Below are 16,833 nucleotides of genomic sequence, written 5' to 3'. Positions count from 1 at the left end.
CAAACTGAGTGCTCCCCTGTGCTTTAACCACTAGACCATGCTCCTTCTGCACAGGGGTTTATGGGCATGAAAGGGGATGACAATCTTAACCCCAGAGGGCTCAGTTTATGCCAGCACACACAGACGCTTCAACCACAGACTGATTCACACCATTGGGAGGCAGCTTTCACATCATTTCTCTCCCCTACAGGTTCCACTAGGGTCAGTGGGGGGAGAGGTGGAATTAGCTGATGGGCAGGACTTCATAGGCACCTTGCTGGTGCAGGTTACTCAGGAGAAGCACTGAATTATGCCCTCTCTCAGATAACACCCTTTCCCAGGCCACCCACTCTTGCAACTGTGCTGGTGTAATGGCTGTCGTCATTGCCAGCACTGAGGATTGAACCAGAGCCCCACTGAGCTAAAACCACAGATCTCTCTTGCTTCTGTCTGCTTTCCTTGATTCTTTCTCCTTTTCCATCCCTGGCTCCTCCCATTCGACAGACGTGTTAATGGGATAAAAATAGTAAAAACAAAAGTTTCAAATCTTTCTACAATGCCCAGAAGGATCTATACTTCAGGCATGTTTTAAAAATCATTGTAAATCAGGAAATGGTGGGGTGGAGTGAAGGGAAATTGGAAAGAACTCTCAGCTTATGAATGTATAATGCAAGAACACGGGCTCTAGTTCCAATCCAGTCTTGCCAACGGTTCCTGGACTGAGTTCCTCTAACAAAAGGGGCATTATGATAGTTAAGCAGTCTACAATTTGAAAGGAAAAAAAGAGTCAGAAATTATACAAGTTAAAAGGGACACTGGCAGCTTAGAGCTCTTGGGTGAGATTGCTGTTTACACCAGTGCGAATAATGTGCAGAGTGGGCATAAATCATTCCCATTCTAAGTAGCAAGTTACACACACTTTTTACTGGTGTAATGAACACTGCATTTGCCAACCCCAAGGCCTGGTCTACACTTAGAATTTAGGTTGACATAGCTACATCACTCAGGAGTATGAAAAATCCACACCCCGAAGCAACATAGTTGTGTTGACCTAACCTCAATGTAGATGTAAGTAGATGGACAGAAGAATGTCATCAGTTGGGGAGGTATTGTTCCTACACCGATCAAAAAACCCTTTCCATTGGTTTTGTCTGTGTGTACACACTTTGGGGCTATGCCGGCATAGTTATAGTGACCTAGCTATGCTGGTATAATCCTGTAAAGTAGACATGCCCCAAGTGTTCAGAACCACGAGTCAGTCCTCAAAGAATCAGGAGGTTTAAAAATTACCACCACCCTCTGGTATCTTTTTCTATGCCTGGTGATTTTTGAAGCTTCAGGTGGCACTTGGGTCCTATTTTCCAGCTTTTCTCTGCAACTACAAGGGCTAGAAACTTAATTTTTTTGAATGAAAGCTCAGTATTTTTATGCAACATCACCATTCCAGCAGCTGGGGCTTTAAGAATAATGCCAAATATATATACACACACACACCTTTAGATAGACAGACAGACAGACTATACAAGATGAGGACAGATTCTCTGTTGGCCTGCTTGTCTTTCTAGAAAACAAATATCTTTCCCTGTGGTGCTAACAGCAGCTCTTAGGTTATTAACACTGAGAGCACTTAAGCTTTCATTTATTGCCTGTAAGCTGTTTGTTTCCCTTTGGGACACAGTGCAGAAGCCCCAGGCCTAGACCAGCAGGGAAAGGGTTATCCCCTTCTGCTCTGTAAGTGGCCATAGCAATTTCTTTCTAGAGCATGCAGGTTTCCTGTAGCTGTGTTAGTCCCTGGGTATTATGGACACAAGGTAGGTGATTGTCTCTGTCTTTTATTGGACCAACATCTGTTAGTGAGAGAGACAAACTTTCAAAAGACACTCAGGAGGGGAGTCAGAAGCAGTGCATACTATAAGAGGGGCTGCTTTTCACCCAGTGCAAGAGGCTCTAGAGGGAGGCTCTCTGGCTGCAGGATTGTGGGTGAGGACTGTGTTAGGATTGAGGAGAGCCAAGTCGTGGCAGGACTGGGGAAGGAATCCGTTCACCTTGCTCCTGTGACTCCAGCCAGAAAGGATGAGGGCTAGAGGGCTAGAAAGGGATGGATTCCTTGTGAACTCTTGCTGGCCAGGAGAGGAACTACTTATGTTTATCTTTAGCTATGTTGGAATAAATCAGCCCCTAGGAGGGGGAATATTATTTGAACCACCTGGGGTGTGCATTCCTTGAAGAGTTAAGGCAAAGTGAGGGTTGGCTCACCAACCAATTGCCAGGATGGGATAGACTAGGGTGACCAGGTGTCCCGATTTTATAGGGACAGTCCTGATTTTTGGGTCTTTTTCTTATACAGGCTCCTATTACCCCCCACCCACTGTCCCTATTTTTCACACTTGCTGTCTGGTCACCCTAGGATAGACAGACCCTCTCACAACGTTCTTGCATTTCTCTCAGCTCGGATAGTGAAAACAGGTTTGTCAGGGGATGGTTCATTCATTAAAAAGAATGTTTCCACTGGAATTTAAAAAAAGAAAAAAGTAAAGAAAAGATTTCTATTGCATTAGTTTGGCAAAGGGATATCTTATAAACCCTAAATGTGATCTGAGAGAGTTTCTATAACCTACACTCCATAGAATAAGTGGCCACTAGGCTACCTCTGCTCCCATTGAATTCAATGGCCAAAAGGCCCATGGACCTCAATAGAAGTGGTTAGGCTCGTAGTGAGCATTTTTGAAAACTTCATGGTAAAAGACTGTCCTAGGTTTCAAGGGGCCTGGAACGTTGACAAGTGGGGAAGGGCAGGGGCAGCTTGAAGGGTCATTGACACTAGCAGTTGTTTTTATGGCTCAGGCACCCTTTTGGTTCAGCATTTCTTGTGTATGCCTGGTGAAATTCACCCCTACGCAGAGGATCAGAACAAGCCCAATCCATTATTTAAACCCTGAGGGCGTAAGTGATACATAAGCCTTGTGTTGTCCTCCAGTGCAAGGGTGAACTTTACCTCCATAAAATACAGTGTTCTGGATGTACAAGAAATACTAAAATGGGCCCTACAGTTACTGCAGAGGAACTCATGGATGCTACAGCGTAGCGTGACAATCTTCTATACTGTCTATCTAGGTGCCTTCCGTTCCCATCTCAGGGAAGTGAAACACAAATTGTCTCCAGAGCACTTCACTAAATAACACACAGTTTAAAACAAAGTCTAACCCAGTGGAGACCCAATGGCTGTGGCGAGGTCTTGTTTTCTTTCTTTAAGCTTTGTTTTTTGTCCTTACACAAACACTAACTATTATCTGCCTCAATTCAAACCTGATGGGGAGGTTCAGAAAATGTTTCCAGCTAATTGTGATTCTGATGGGCCACTCTCCATCTTTTCCCAGCTATTCTGGTCAGTGGTTGCATTCAGCACAGCCTCCCCTAGCAATTAATTGCTGTATTCTCAACTCCAGGTGGCTCTACTGGAATGGTGCTGATTGAAAGAAGCATTGGCCTTTATAGTTCCACAACATCATCAGAAATTATGTGAATTAATTCAGTAGGGTCAGTAGGACTAATTAATACTATACTTAACTCACAACACCTGTCATCTGAGGATTTCAAAACTCTTTGCAAAAAATTAATTAAACTTCACAACATCCATTATTCTTATTACAGCTGGTTGAAAAATGGGCTTTTCCCCACATGAAAAATTTAATTTTTTGGCAAAAATTCAAATACAAAAAATTTTCTGCCAAAATCCAGAAATATTTTGGCTGAAAACCAAACTATTTTAATTCAGAAATGCTTCCCTAATGGGAATTGTAGTTTGGATGCCTTAAGTTCCCATTCTTCTCTATTGGATGGTCAGACTACATCTCCTATCATGCACCAGGGTTTCCCCTCTTGGAGAGGGGAAGCAGTGCATCATGGAAGAGATAACTGAACCCCAAGAGAAGAACAGGGACATGAGGAAATTGAACTACGACTCCTATGAGGCATTGCAGCAGCATATCCAAATAGAAATATTTCCAGATTTGGGCATTGTTTTTCAATGAAAAACATATTTTTCTATGGAAAGCAGATATTTTCATGAAAAATCATTTTGTTGAAACCCAATTTTTCCAACACTTTTGACTGAAAATTTTCAACTTCTTATCTCCATTTTACAGGTGGCATAACTGAGGTGCAGCAAAAGATAGTGGTTGCACATTAAGTCAATGACAGAGGCTGAACCCATGATTCCTGCACAACAGAACACTTGGAGCCTGAGAGTGATGAGGAGGCGATTGGACTAGATGACCTCCTGAGGTCTCTTCCAACCCCAATATTCTATGATTCTCTGATACCGGTTTCACACCAAAGTAACTCTGCTGATTAGTGACATTAAACTGACATAGGTGTAGCAGACATAGAATTTGGCTTGCAAGCTGTACTCTTGAAGCTAGAAAAAAAACAAATAAAAAACAAAAATGGTGGTTGTTCTTTCTCACTTAAACTAATGTAAATCAGGAGTAATTCCATGGATAGCAAGCATCATAGCTGGGTAAAAGTGGTGTGCATGGGGTCAGAATCAAGCCCAAAAGATGCACCTCTAGAAAAGCTACAAAATGGAGGCAACAGTAAGAATAGTTATTTATTATTCGTGTTACAGGATCAGTGCTCTATTGGGGCAGGGACTGTTTCTTACTGCATGTTTGTACAGTGTCTAGTACAGAGGGGTCCATTTTTAGTTGAGGCCTTGAAGTTATCCTAGTAATAATACTAGTTTTAGGCACTATACATACATATAGTAAGAGAGAGTTCCTGTCCCAAAGAGCTTACAGTTTAAACAGACAAGGCAGACAAATGGTGGGAGAAAGGAAGTCTTATTATACCCATTCAACAGATGGGGATCTGAGGCACAGAGATTAGGAGATTTGCCCAAGGTCACACAGGAAGTCTGTGGCAGAGCTTGGAATTGAACCTAAAGTTCCCGAGTCCTACTCCAGTTCTTTAAACATAGACCCTCCTTTCTCTCAAGGACAGACTCATGATGGTGAAAATTCATACATTGTATGCACCAGTGAATCACCTGACAGAGCCATCTTTCAAATCAACAGGATGGATTTTCATTTTTAAGGAAAACATGCAGACTGGAGAAAATACCTTTGTTTGCCCTGAACTAAGACCATACAAGCAGCATAACATATGTCCTTCTATGAGAAATGCTATAGTCCAACCACAATTTATCAGGTTTCAAGCAAGAATTAGTGTGTAACATTGGCCTCAGTTATGCAAGAGGTTAGATTAGATTATCGCAGTGATCCCTTCTAGCCTTAAAATATATAAAGTGTTCTACTACTTACCAACACATTGGTTGTTTTCACCCATTTGGTAGCCAAACCGACACATCAGAGGTCTTGTAGCAGTGGGGTAGTTGGGAGCTGGAGGTGGTGGATAAATGTTTGAATAAGGATTCACATATGGTGATCTATAAACTGGATTTGTTCGGGGAATGCATAAATAGCCACCGTTCTGGTTAACACACACCATATCTCCTCTACAGGCCTCAGGAATAGTCCGACATTCATCAATATCTGGAAGGATGTAGTAATAGAATGGCAATTAGATCAGCAATTTCCACAATTGGTCCTTAATGTGACACATGCACAGAACAGCACATATGATACGGTTTACTTGGGATTTTGCTGAATATGATATACATGGTTTGTGTTAGGAAAAGCTATGCTTCCTTTGCAGAGGCTCACTTTGAAGTCAGCTCACATCATAACAGGAAACAGCACATATTTTCAACCTAGCATGTGTTCTACTTGTTCTACTTTACAATCAGGGAAAAAAACCAACCACTTTTCTTTTCTATAGATGCTCAGTTTAAACACTGATCCTACAGCCCGTTTCTCCTAATGGATCTGTCCAAGCCACAACATTCAGCTCCAGATTTCAAACACTGGTGGTTTGGTTTGCCCAGCTGTGAAACTTGGATTCTGATCTGGGACTCCGCAGTGCCTCCCACACACAAAGTTTGAGATGTTCAAATCTGGGGATTTGGTTCAGGTCTCTTTTTTGTTCTGCCTGGGATTTTTTGTCTTGACCTTAGAAAGATGCAGAGAGATTATTAGGATCTGAGCATTTCCTTGGCTGGGAGGGTGGAACTGCTAGGAAGCTCAGACAGGGCATCTCTGTTTTTATGTTACTGTTTTTAACTTACTATTTGTTAGCGTATGTGGAAGGTGCTATATTGACAGCCCCTCTGAAGTCCTCTGTTAATCCACAGAAAAGATGCTCCATGAGCAAAGTTCAAGTTTCCCTGCACTGCCCCAAAGTGCACCTTAATTCTGAACTAGAGGGTGAGAGGAACTCTCCCTGGCCTCTTGGCTGAAGCTGCCAAAAGTAGCAAGTAGTGGGTATTTATGATACTGAACCCCTGTTCTCTGGCAACTAGACTGAGCTCCCAAACTCATGTCATCACAGCCATGAGAAAAGCACTGCACCCAGTCTGAACAATGACATTTTCATATTGAAAAAATTATGCAAGTGAACAATTTCCAAAGGCTTGTGCATAATTTATATATATTTGCCAGACACTGAGAGCATCCTTCAGCCAAAATACACAGATAGTAGCACGTTATTAATTTAACAAAGCCAGAGGGTCTGAACCCCAGTGTAAATGAATTGATTCAGTCAAAATCCTACCTAAGCATTGCCCAGAGGCACGGTCCAGGTCAAACCCGTTAGTGCATTGCTGCTAAAACAAGAAAAGAAAGGACACTCAGTGATTGTGAAATTGGATGATGACAAAAAAAAAATCATGTGATCATCTGGATTATTATTATAGTGTAATGTGTTCAGCACTGTACAATATGCAAAAAATGAACAGAGTCCCTTCTCCAAAGGACCTTTGTCATGACTCTCTCATATGGGAAGTCAGCAGACTTTGAACTCAGAACCTTCAGCACTGCAGCACAGACCTCTTGCTTTAGCTCATGCAGTAATTCTATAAGCTGGCAGCAGTAGCAGGCTGTCATTCTCTAATGGAGAAACCAATATCTAGTCTGCCAATGGCTTAGCGCTCAGTGGATAGGCCACTGGACTGGGACTCAGGAGAGCTGGGTTCAATTTCTGGCTGTGCCACCAATCTGAGTGGCCCTAGGCAAGTCACCTCCCTCTCAGTTTCTCCATCTGTGAAATGGGAATAATGATACTGACAACCTGTTTTGTCAAGCACTTTAAGATCTATGGATGGAAAGTGCAATATAAGATCTAGGAATTATTATATCTCCTGTCAGGGCCGGCTCCAGCTTTTTTGCCGCCCCAAAGCCGGCAAAGCAAAAACAAAAAAAACAAAAACAAAAAGATAAAGCTGCGATCAGTGGCACTTCAGCGGCAGCTCAGCCACGCCGCTTAATTCTTCAGCAGCAAGCCCTTTGCTCTGAGAGGGAGTGAGGGACCCGCCGCCGAATTGCCGCCAAAGACCCGGACATACCGCCCCTTTCCATTGGCTGCCCCAAGCACCTGCTCCCTTTGCTGGTGCCTGCAGCCGGCCCTGTCTCCTGTTAGCACTTGTCTTGATGAGGAGAAAAGGTGTGTTGTTAAAAGTCATTAGCCAACTCTAGTGTTGACAAGGCAATATATATTTTTAAACACATGCTAAGCAGGTGGAGTTGGACTCTAGGGTACCAGCTTAGCACACATGTAGACGCGTTGCAAATACCACACCTTTAAATCCTACTGTAGACAAATCCTTAGAGGAAGCTTTTTTCAAGGGTGCATGCTTTACAGCAGTCTCCTCACCCCACCACAGAGACCATCAGCGGGGCTTGAACGGCGGTCTCCAGTATGCCAGCAGAGCCCGCTCCATGTCAGCTACAGAAGTAACTCCTGTACGGCCTCCTCCAAAGCCCAGTGAAGTCAGTTTAAAGACAGCCATTGACTTAAATGGGTTTTGGATCAGCCCATCAGCTGGTAACAGTTGGTCAGCCAGTAGAGGGGAGCATGATACCCAATCTGTCAGTAGGTTACACTGACAGTGTAAGAAATAGGGACATCGAAGACAGGATGCACTGGAAGAACCAGAGGGCAGGAGGACTTAGTGGTGTTTTTCTTCTGGGCGTCAAGGAAGAAGTGAGTTTTCTACAAGTATTTGAAGTCAGTAGAAAGTGTTGCCTTGGTGAGCTGGGAAGGGAAAGTGTGTCATGCATATTTGGCAGCAATGTAAACTGCAGGTGGGAGTGATAGAGTGGAATGAACAAGACACTGAGACAGGCATTTTTAAAGGGTTAAGGGGACATGGCAGGAAATACATGAATGGTCATTTAAATGTATGAAGTGAGTCCCTCCATCTACCCACAAGAGCACTCCAGTTACAGATCATGTGGTGGGGAATTCTGCCGGCACTTACTTTGACATTATGAGATGTTTTAGCATCATCTGGAGGAAGCCAAGGGTATTCTGATGGGAGAGTCTATTTTCAGTCTGTCATGTAAAGAACATACATACTCTGTGTGCTTTTAACCTCTTCACCTAGCTACAGTGACATTCTTCACATCTTGTGGCTGTTGCCTATGTTGGCTAGAGCTGGTTGGGAACTTTTAGATGAAAAAATATTTTCATTTAAAAAGGCCAATTAGTTGAAACAAACTCTTTGCGGGAATTAAGTTGGTTTCAACAAATGTCTTGTTTTGAAAAAAAACTAAAAAAAGTTTAGAAATTGTCAGAAGGATGTCCTGTTTTGACATTTTCAAAATGAAAGAGTTCCATTTTTCAGCTGGAAATGACTTTGTTTTGAACTTTAATTTATAGCAAAAAAAAAAAAGGTTTAAAAAATTTAAAATGTCCAAATCAGAATGAAACATTGCAAAATTATAAAAAGAAAATGTTTTAATTTACTCATTTAAAAGTAAATTTCAATTATTTTAAATTTTATTTTCAGTTTGTGAAAATGTTTGATATTTCAACTTTTCATCCCAATTCAGGATGGGAAAAAATGTAAAATCTCTAAAATTCTCACCGGATGGGAAAACTTTTTGCCCAGCTCTAATGTTGGCAAAATATCAATTAACAAGCCACATGCAGTCAACTGTCAATCCAGCAGGAGGAAAAAAAACAACTAAATTTCAAAACCTTCTCTAAAAGGTATTTGGAAACACAGCCCTGAACAATATAGGACTATTACCTTCAAATCAGAGTTTAACCTCCCCGCCTAATTTACAGTGAATTTAATGCCCAGGAACATGAAGGACTAATAAAATTTGCTTGAGCCAGGCTCAGTTCAGGCAGGAACTGTGTAAACTTCTTTATGCAGCCCTACTAATGTAATATCCCTCAATCCTGAGCTCCAATGCTTTTGGATATTCCAAGGAATTAGAATGACGACTAGGATGACATCTCCAGGCTCCCAAACCCACAGCTGAAAGGCCTAGGGCTGGATCCTGGAAGCTTTCCATACACAGAATTCCCATTCAAATCAATGGGAGTTCCAAATATGGAGGGTCCTCACTGGTAGAACTCAGGACTCAAAGCTCCTTTGTTGGTGCTTTTGCGCATTCATTTTCAAGGACTACTTAGTTCAGAGGCAGTGTCTGGTTTTCTTTGAGACCTGTCTTTCTCCAAGAATTTCCTGCTGAGTTGACAGTCCACATTAGACTCCAGGATCCTGCTGGCTCCCATTCCTCCACGCTAAACCCTAGACCACATAGCTTCCTGTTCATCTAAGCCCCAGACCACAGATTTCCTATTCACCTGCTATCAAAGTAAGCCTCATGCTATGAAATGCTTTAGTGTAAAAAAGTATATGTATTCGGTGTGCTCATCTCACCTGTGCTTTCCCAGGGCGTGTAAGGCAGGTGGCCAGCATGAAAACCGTCAGTATCCTATAATACGCATAGAAAATAAGATGTAAACATTTTGATGCACATGTTCAATTCACAGATTTAGATACGAGGCCAAATTAATCTCTGGTGTAACTCCAGTGCACTCCACAGTGCTTACTATAGATGAATTTGGCTGACATATAACATTAAGTATATGGCCCAGATTCAGAACTCTGAAGTCAGTGTTCTTACTCTGGACTAACACCAGTGAGATCAGAATCAGGCCCTAAATATCTGTAGGCTAATCCATGTCCTTTATTATAGGCTATACACAAACTCTTCAAAGGGTAAGTTTATAATAGTCAATGATAAAACTTTATCCCTCTGTGGCACCTGTCCTCTGAGAATGTCAAAACCCTTCACAAGCATTAATTTAGTCCACAACATCCTTAGGAGTTAGGTCAGTATTATACACAATTTACAAATGGATAAACTGAAGCACAAACCCCACAGAGCAAGTCATTAGCAGGGCTAGACCACGCTTCATCCCCAAGAAAGTACTCTCAAAATCAACTGATTTCTTGGGATCAGATTGTAGCTCTTTACTCACACTGAGTATTATCTTGCTCTGCAAGTAAATACATTGTGCCAGGTCATCATCTGATATAAATCAGTGTCTTCAACGAAACCATGCTGATTTACAGCAGCTGAGAGTCTGGCCTATGTATTTCCAAAGGACTTTTTGTAAAGCAAGGAACTTCTCAGTTACAGAATCTGGCCCTTTGCTATTAAATATTTGGCTATAGACTGAGCCCTGGAAGTATGCTTTGCCCATATAAATACCCTGGCCAAATCAAAGTGATGGATATTAACTAGTGCCAGATTTGAATCTGGAAAGAATAATAAGAAATTGATTTTATTTTGTGTACTTCAATTTCAGTGTTTTCCAGTTTCTTTATATAAAGATCCTTTTCAATACATTTTAGAGCCATGTCTCATTTATGCTGGAGACTATTACTGAATGTATATAGCGTATACAATATATTTCTAAAAACAACATGGGAAGCAGGAAAATTTTAGGTGGCCTCAGTTCTGCTACTTAAAGGAGCAGCCAACTTTCCCTACAGGTTCTTTTAGCTCTGTCTATGATTCGTATAGCAAGTCAAGGTACTGAACATGACCTATTAGATACATCAGACAAGACTACTCACAAACTGACAGGCACATTTTAAAACACCAGTATGTTTAGTTGAGGAATAAGCTCTGAAAAGTACACACAACCCCTAACATAGTTGTTCGTGGTGCTGTGTAACAGGCAAATGTTGTTTGTTTGGCAAGTTTTGTAGTGACACAAACAGGCAAATTCTGTAAAGACTTTTCCCTAGAAATGGAGGTAATGCATTTAAGGCTGCATCATCTATTTAGGACTGCATCTCTTTTATGGATCCCTTAAATCCTTTTGAGGGATAGAACACATTTTCTCAAGCATGCACTGTGTACATTACTGCACATTCATTTTGTATATAGAAAGAGGAATAACGGAAGGAAATGAAACGTTTTATCGCTCTATGTTAAAAGTGCCTAACAAGGCTACTCTTTGATGTACAGCAAAAATTCATATCTACTTATTGATAGTATCCACAACTACATACATCCTTCGGTTTCAAGAATTAAGAGCTACTAGGTTCTTCTGAGTTATGAGGAACGTGATAGAACAATACAGAGATTTCCTGACGTGGGTTTGGGCTGCAATCACTACTTCAATTGACTTTACAGTATCAGCTCTCTCGTCCCCCTGAGAATTATTAACAGACATATAACACAACACAACCAACAACATTGCTTTAAGCTGGTCCTGTTGGTTTAGTCAGCAGACAAATTATTATAAAATAGCAATTATCTTCTGCAACAATAGCTAGTGAAGTTTAAATCAATTACTGTGAATCATATCTGCAGAGAAAGCAGCTGTGATTTTAGCCAGAAGACCCTTTACTGTAGCAATTCAGCATTCCCACAAGAGACAGATTCCTAAATGCAGAATACAGCATAAATCAAGACAGAAATTGCTAGACAGCACAGCTTTTATAACAAACAAAAAGCGCTTTACCCTCTCTCTGACCATTAAGATCCCGTCTCTTTGCAAATGGCTTTAGCAAGTGAACTGGCATAGTGACTCGTAGCCACAGACGTTTTCCATGAGTAGGTTTCCATTCAGTCAGTAAAATAGTTTGATGCACAGTACTTACCTCTTTACTTCTTGCATGTCCAACATTAGTTAGGAAAGAAGGAAAAAAGGAGTCTGCACGCTGAATAACTAAAAAACGTGTCTGAACATCGGCGTTTTGCTAGCACTTGAGTTCCTCAGTCATTTGTATTCCAAAGAATGAAATACCAAATAATAGAAAGGGCAGAGAGAGGTCTGCTCCTCCTCAGACACTGGAGAGAATACAGCAAAAGCACCTGGTTTTGCTTAGTTCTCTTCTGTAATTCAGCATTAAACCAATTGAAGGAGGAATGTTAAAAATGAACACTTCATTTTCTAAGTATGTTAAACAATGCAAATGGGGGCCTCAGTCTGGAGACAGCTGGTTTAGATTACAGAGCTCACCAACTGGCTAGACTCCTCACAACAATCTTGAGGAGCCTGCCAGGATAAAAGACACAGCTTTAAGGAAAGCCTCTCCTACTGCAAACTTTACAAGTAAACGTGCCTCGTGCAGAGGCTGCATTGTTATTGGATAGAATCCCTTATCAAGGGGCTGGAAAAGGGACTGTTTTCCTTTCGTTCAGAGCAAAAAACTGGGGCCCTGTAACTGGTGTCTCAGCTTGGATGATGAATATGCAGCACTGCAATACTTCATGCCAATGGCATACTGATGAAAGCTCTGGCCCTCCGGGAGATGAATGACTTGAATTCATGGCAATTGCAATTACAGGGACTATATAATTTTGACTTATTTCAAAACAAGAGAAAACAAATTAGACACTCAAGGGGAAGTAACAGCATTGTCTGAAATTTTGGCCATTTTCAAGGTGACGCCAAACTTAAGGCTTCAGTTTGTAAAATGGAAGATTTCTCAGGAAACCCAAAACACTTTCCTTCTGTCTGCTTTAAGGCTGGAGCTTTGATTGAAGAGGGAGGAGGAGAAATACTTTTTCAGGTGTTGTGTGACTTTGCCTCAGACTTTTAGTAGGTCAAGCAGAACATATATAAGAATGTAAGAATGGTCATGCTGGGTCAGATCAATGATCCATCTAGCCCAGTATCCTGTCTTCCTGGTGGCCAGTGCCAGAGGATTCAGAGGGAATGAAGCGAATAGGGCAATATTGAGTGACCAGTCCTCGCTTCTGGCAGTCAACGGTTTAGCCACACCCAGATCATGGGTTTACATCCCTGACCATCTTGGCAAATAGCCATTGATGGATTTATCCTGCATGAATTCTAATTCTTTCTTGAACCCAGTTATTCTTTTGGCCTTCACAACATCCCCTGGCAATGAATTCCACATATTGTCTGTGCCTTGTGTGTGAAGAAGTACTTCCTTTTGTTTTAAACTTGTTGCCTGTTAATTTCATTGGGCGACCCTTGATTCTCGTGTTATATGAAGGAGTAAATAACACTTCCCTATTCACTTTCTCCATACAATTCATGATTTTATAGACCTCTACTATATACTCAGTCATCTTTTTTCTATACTGAATGGTCCCAGTCTTTTTAATCTCTTCTTATATGGAAGCTGTTCCATACCCCTAATAATTTTTGTTCCCTTCTCTGCACCTTTCCAATTCCAATATATCTTTTTGGAGCTTGGATGGGAGGGATAGCTCAGTGGTTTGAGTATTGGCCTGCTAAACCCAGGGTTGTGAGTTCAATCTTTGAGGAGGCCACTTAGGGATCTGGGGCAAAAATTGGTCCTGCTAGTGAAAACAGGGGGCTGGACTCGATGACCTTTCAAGGTCCCTTCCAGTTCTAGGAGATTGGTATATCTCCAATTATTACCTATTACCTTAGAACTGCACACAGTATTCAAGGTGTGGGTGTACCATGGATGTATATAGTGGCATTGTGATATTTTTTGTCTTGTCATCTGTCCCTTTCCTAATGGTTCCTAACATTGTTAGCTTTTTTGCCTGATGCTGCACACAAGCAGATGTTTTCAGAGAATTATCTACAACTCCAAGATCTCTTTCTTGAGTGGTAACAGCTAATTTAGAACCCACCATTTTGCCTATATAGTAGGGATAATTTTTTCCGATATGCATTACTTTGCATTTATCAACACTGAATTTCATCTGCCATTTTGTGAGAACCCTTTGTAATTCTTTAAATCAGCTTTGGACTTAACTGTCTTGAGTAATTTAGTATCATCAGCAAAACTTTGCCACTTCACTCTTTATCTCCCCACCCTTTCCAGATCATTTATGAATACGTTAGCATCCTCAAAGTTCTGTATTGGGACCTATACTGTTCATTTACCTCTCTCCACTGTGAAAAAAGACAACTACCTTTTCTGTAACTGGTGTTCTTTGACGTGTTGCTCATATCCATTCCATATTAGGTGTGTGCACTTGCCACATGCACTGGTGCCAGAAGTTTTTCCCTCAGCAGTATACATAGGGGACCGGCTCTGGCACCCCCTGGAGTGGCGCATGCATAGCATGGTATAAAGGGCCCTGCCGGCTCCCTTCACCCTCAGTTCCTTCTTGCCAGAAACTCCGACAGTGGGGAAGGACAGGTCATGGAATGGACATGAGCAACACATCTCGAAGAACACCAGTTACAAAAAAGATAACTGTATTTTCTTCTTTGAGTGCTTGCTCATGTCCAGTCCATTTTAGGTGACTCCCAAGCAGTACCCCTGAAAGTGGGTAGGAGTTCACGGACGTGTAGATTGCAACACAGTTCTGCTAAACCCAGCATCATCCCTGGCCTGCTGAGCGATGGTATAATGAGCGGTAAACGTGTGGACTGAGGACCACGTTGCGGCTCTACAGATATCCCGGATAGGGATGTGCGCTAGGAAGGCCACCAAAGATGCCTGAGCTTTCATTTCTCTGACAATCGGTGGTTGTGGAATCCCCACCAGGCCCTTATGCATGAGGTGATCCAATTGGAAATCCTCTGCGAGGACACCAGGTGACCCTTCATCCTACCCGCTGAAGTGATGAAGAGTTGAGTCGATTTATGGAAAGGCTTGGTATGTTCTAAGTAAAAAGCCAAGGCCCTCTGGATGTCCAGGGCGTGAAGAAGCCTCTCTTCACTGGTCTTGTGTGGTTTGGGACAGAACACTGGGAGGAAGATGTCCTGGTTCATATGGAAGGTGGAGACCACCTTTGGCAGGAAGGCCAGGTGGGGCCGCAACTGAACCTTATCTTTGTAGGAGACCATGTATGGCAGGTCTGAGGTCAATTTCTGAGACCTGTCTCACTGATGTCACTGTCACCAGGAATGCGACCTTCCATGACAGATAGGAAAGGGAGCAGGACCCCAGCGGTTCAAAGGGCAGGCCAGTGAGCCTAGAGAGAACCAAGTTAAGATCCCACTGCAGGACGGGATCCCACACCTGCAGGAAAGTCTCTCCAGCCCTCTCAAGAATCCAACCATCATGTCATGGGAGAACACCATCTATCCTTGGATTGGTGGGTGAAAAGCGGAGATACACTCTAATGGAAGAGTGTGCCAGGCCCTGGTTCCTCAAATGGAGCAGGTAGTTTAGGACAGCCTATATGGAGGGAGAGCTGCCCCATTTGGATGTCCAGCGGGAAAACCTTGTCCACTTGGCCAGGTTAGTCAGTCTAGTTGAGGGCTTCCTACTTTCCAGGAGGACCTGTTGGACTCCTTCCGAACAGGTCCACTCCTCTGGGTTCAGCCATGCAGCATCCATGTCAAGAGATGGAGGGACCCGAGGTTGAGGTGTAAGAGCCGACCATGGTCCTACAACAGCAGGACCAGTTGGTTGGGCAGGGGCCAGGGAGGGGCCACCGACAGGCTCATGAGCATGCCGAACCAATGCTGGCAAGGCCACACTGGGGCGCTCAATCGGAGGGAATGCGTACATCAGGCTCCCTGACCATGACAGAAGGAAGGCATCAGGCAGGAGTCCTTGCTCAGACCCTGTTGAGAACAAAACTGGAGACATTTCCTGTTCTGTCTGGTAGCAAACAGGTCCACTTGGGGAGCTCCCCACCTTTGGAAGATCATGCAGGCTACCACTGTATGGAGCGACCACTCACGGTGGCAGGAGAAGTCACTGCTGAGCTGGTCTGTTACGTATTCCTGATGCTAGGAAGGTAACAAGCTTCCTGGTTGATTTTGTGGTTGATGCAGAAGTCCCACAGACGGAGCGCCTCCTGACAGAGAGGCGACGACCTCGCTCCCCCTTGCCTGTTGATGTAGAACATCGAGGCCATGTTGTCCATCAGGACTCGTACCACCCTGCCCGACAGGTGGGGCAAGAAGACTCCACACACCAGCCGGACTGCTTGGAACGCTTTGATATTTGTGTAACCGCATCTCCTCCAGGGACCACATTCCCGGTGTCTGGAGATTGCTGAGATGTGCACCCCAGCCGAGGTCCGAGGCATCTGACACCAACTCAATGGAGTGAGGAGGCTGTTGAACGGAACCCCTTCTAGGACTGTCCTGCGGTCAGTCCACCATCTCAACGAAGTAAATATCACCAACAGAATGGTAACGATCTTCTCCAGAGGGTCTCAGGAATGGGAATAGACCGTCGCCAGCCATACTTGCAGGGGCCTCATCCAGAGCCTGGCATGGCGGACCACATAAGTGCACGCTGCCATTTGGCCCAGAAGGCGCAGGCAGACCCTGGCTGTAATCAGAGGGAATGCAGAGACTTCCGCGATGAGGCTTGCCATCAGGTGGAACCTTTCCAGCAGCAGGAACGCTCTGGCGCAGGTAGAGTCGAGGACTGCTCCGATGAACTCTATCCTCTGCACTGGCACTAACGTCGACTTTTTGTCGTTCACCAGTAGGCCCAGAGAGTGGCAAGTGGCTTGAAATACTGCAACATCCCTTCGGACTTCAGACCTGGAACCACCCTTGATG

General features: G+C 43.2%; 1 protein-coding gene across 3 annotated transcripts in view; it reads right to left on the bottom strand.

Annotated features, from left to right (window-relative positions):
- FBLN5 (fibulin 5) overlaps positions 1 to 16,833 on the bottom strand; it is a 74,856-nt gene that overhangs the window by 46,656 nt on the left and 11,367 nt on the right. The window contains exons 1-5 of one of the 3 annotated variants that reach the window (XM_039537138.1): positions 12,011 to 12,396; positions 9,770 to 9,824; positions 8,354 to 8,427; positions 6,649 to 6,700; positions 5,301 to 5,531 (exon numbers count right to left, since the gene is read on the bottom strand). In XM_039537138.1, coding sequence (XP_039393072.1) covers positions 5,301 to 5,487 — 187 coding nt within the window. In that variant the 5' untranslated portion in view covers positions 5,488 to 5,531; positions 6,649 to 6,700; positions 8,354 to 8,427; positions 9,770 to 9,824; positions 12,011 to 12,396. Of the gene's footprint in view, positions 1 to 5,300; positions 5,532 to 6,648; positions 6,701 to 8,353; positions 8,428 to 9,769; positions 9,825 to 12,010; positions 12,397 to 16,833 lie in introns of those variants that run through there. The other 2 variants (XM_039537136.1, XM_039537137.1) reach the window with 2 other exon arrangements.

This window comes from Mauremys reevesii, linkage group 4, assembly GCF_016161935.1.
Source record: "Mauremys reevesii isolate NIE-2019 linkage group 4, ASM1616193v1, whole genome shotgun sequence".
Lineage (NCBI taxonomy): Eukaryota > Metazoa > Chordata > Testudines > Geoemydidae > Mauremys > Mauremys reevesii.
Note: the sequence above shows the minus strand (reverse complement) of the source record. Positions and strands in the feature narration are given on the sequence as shown.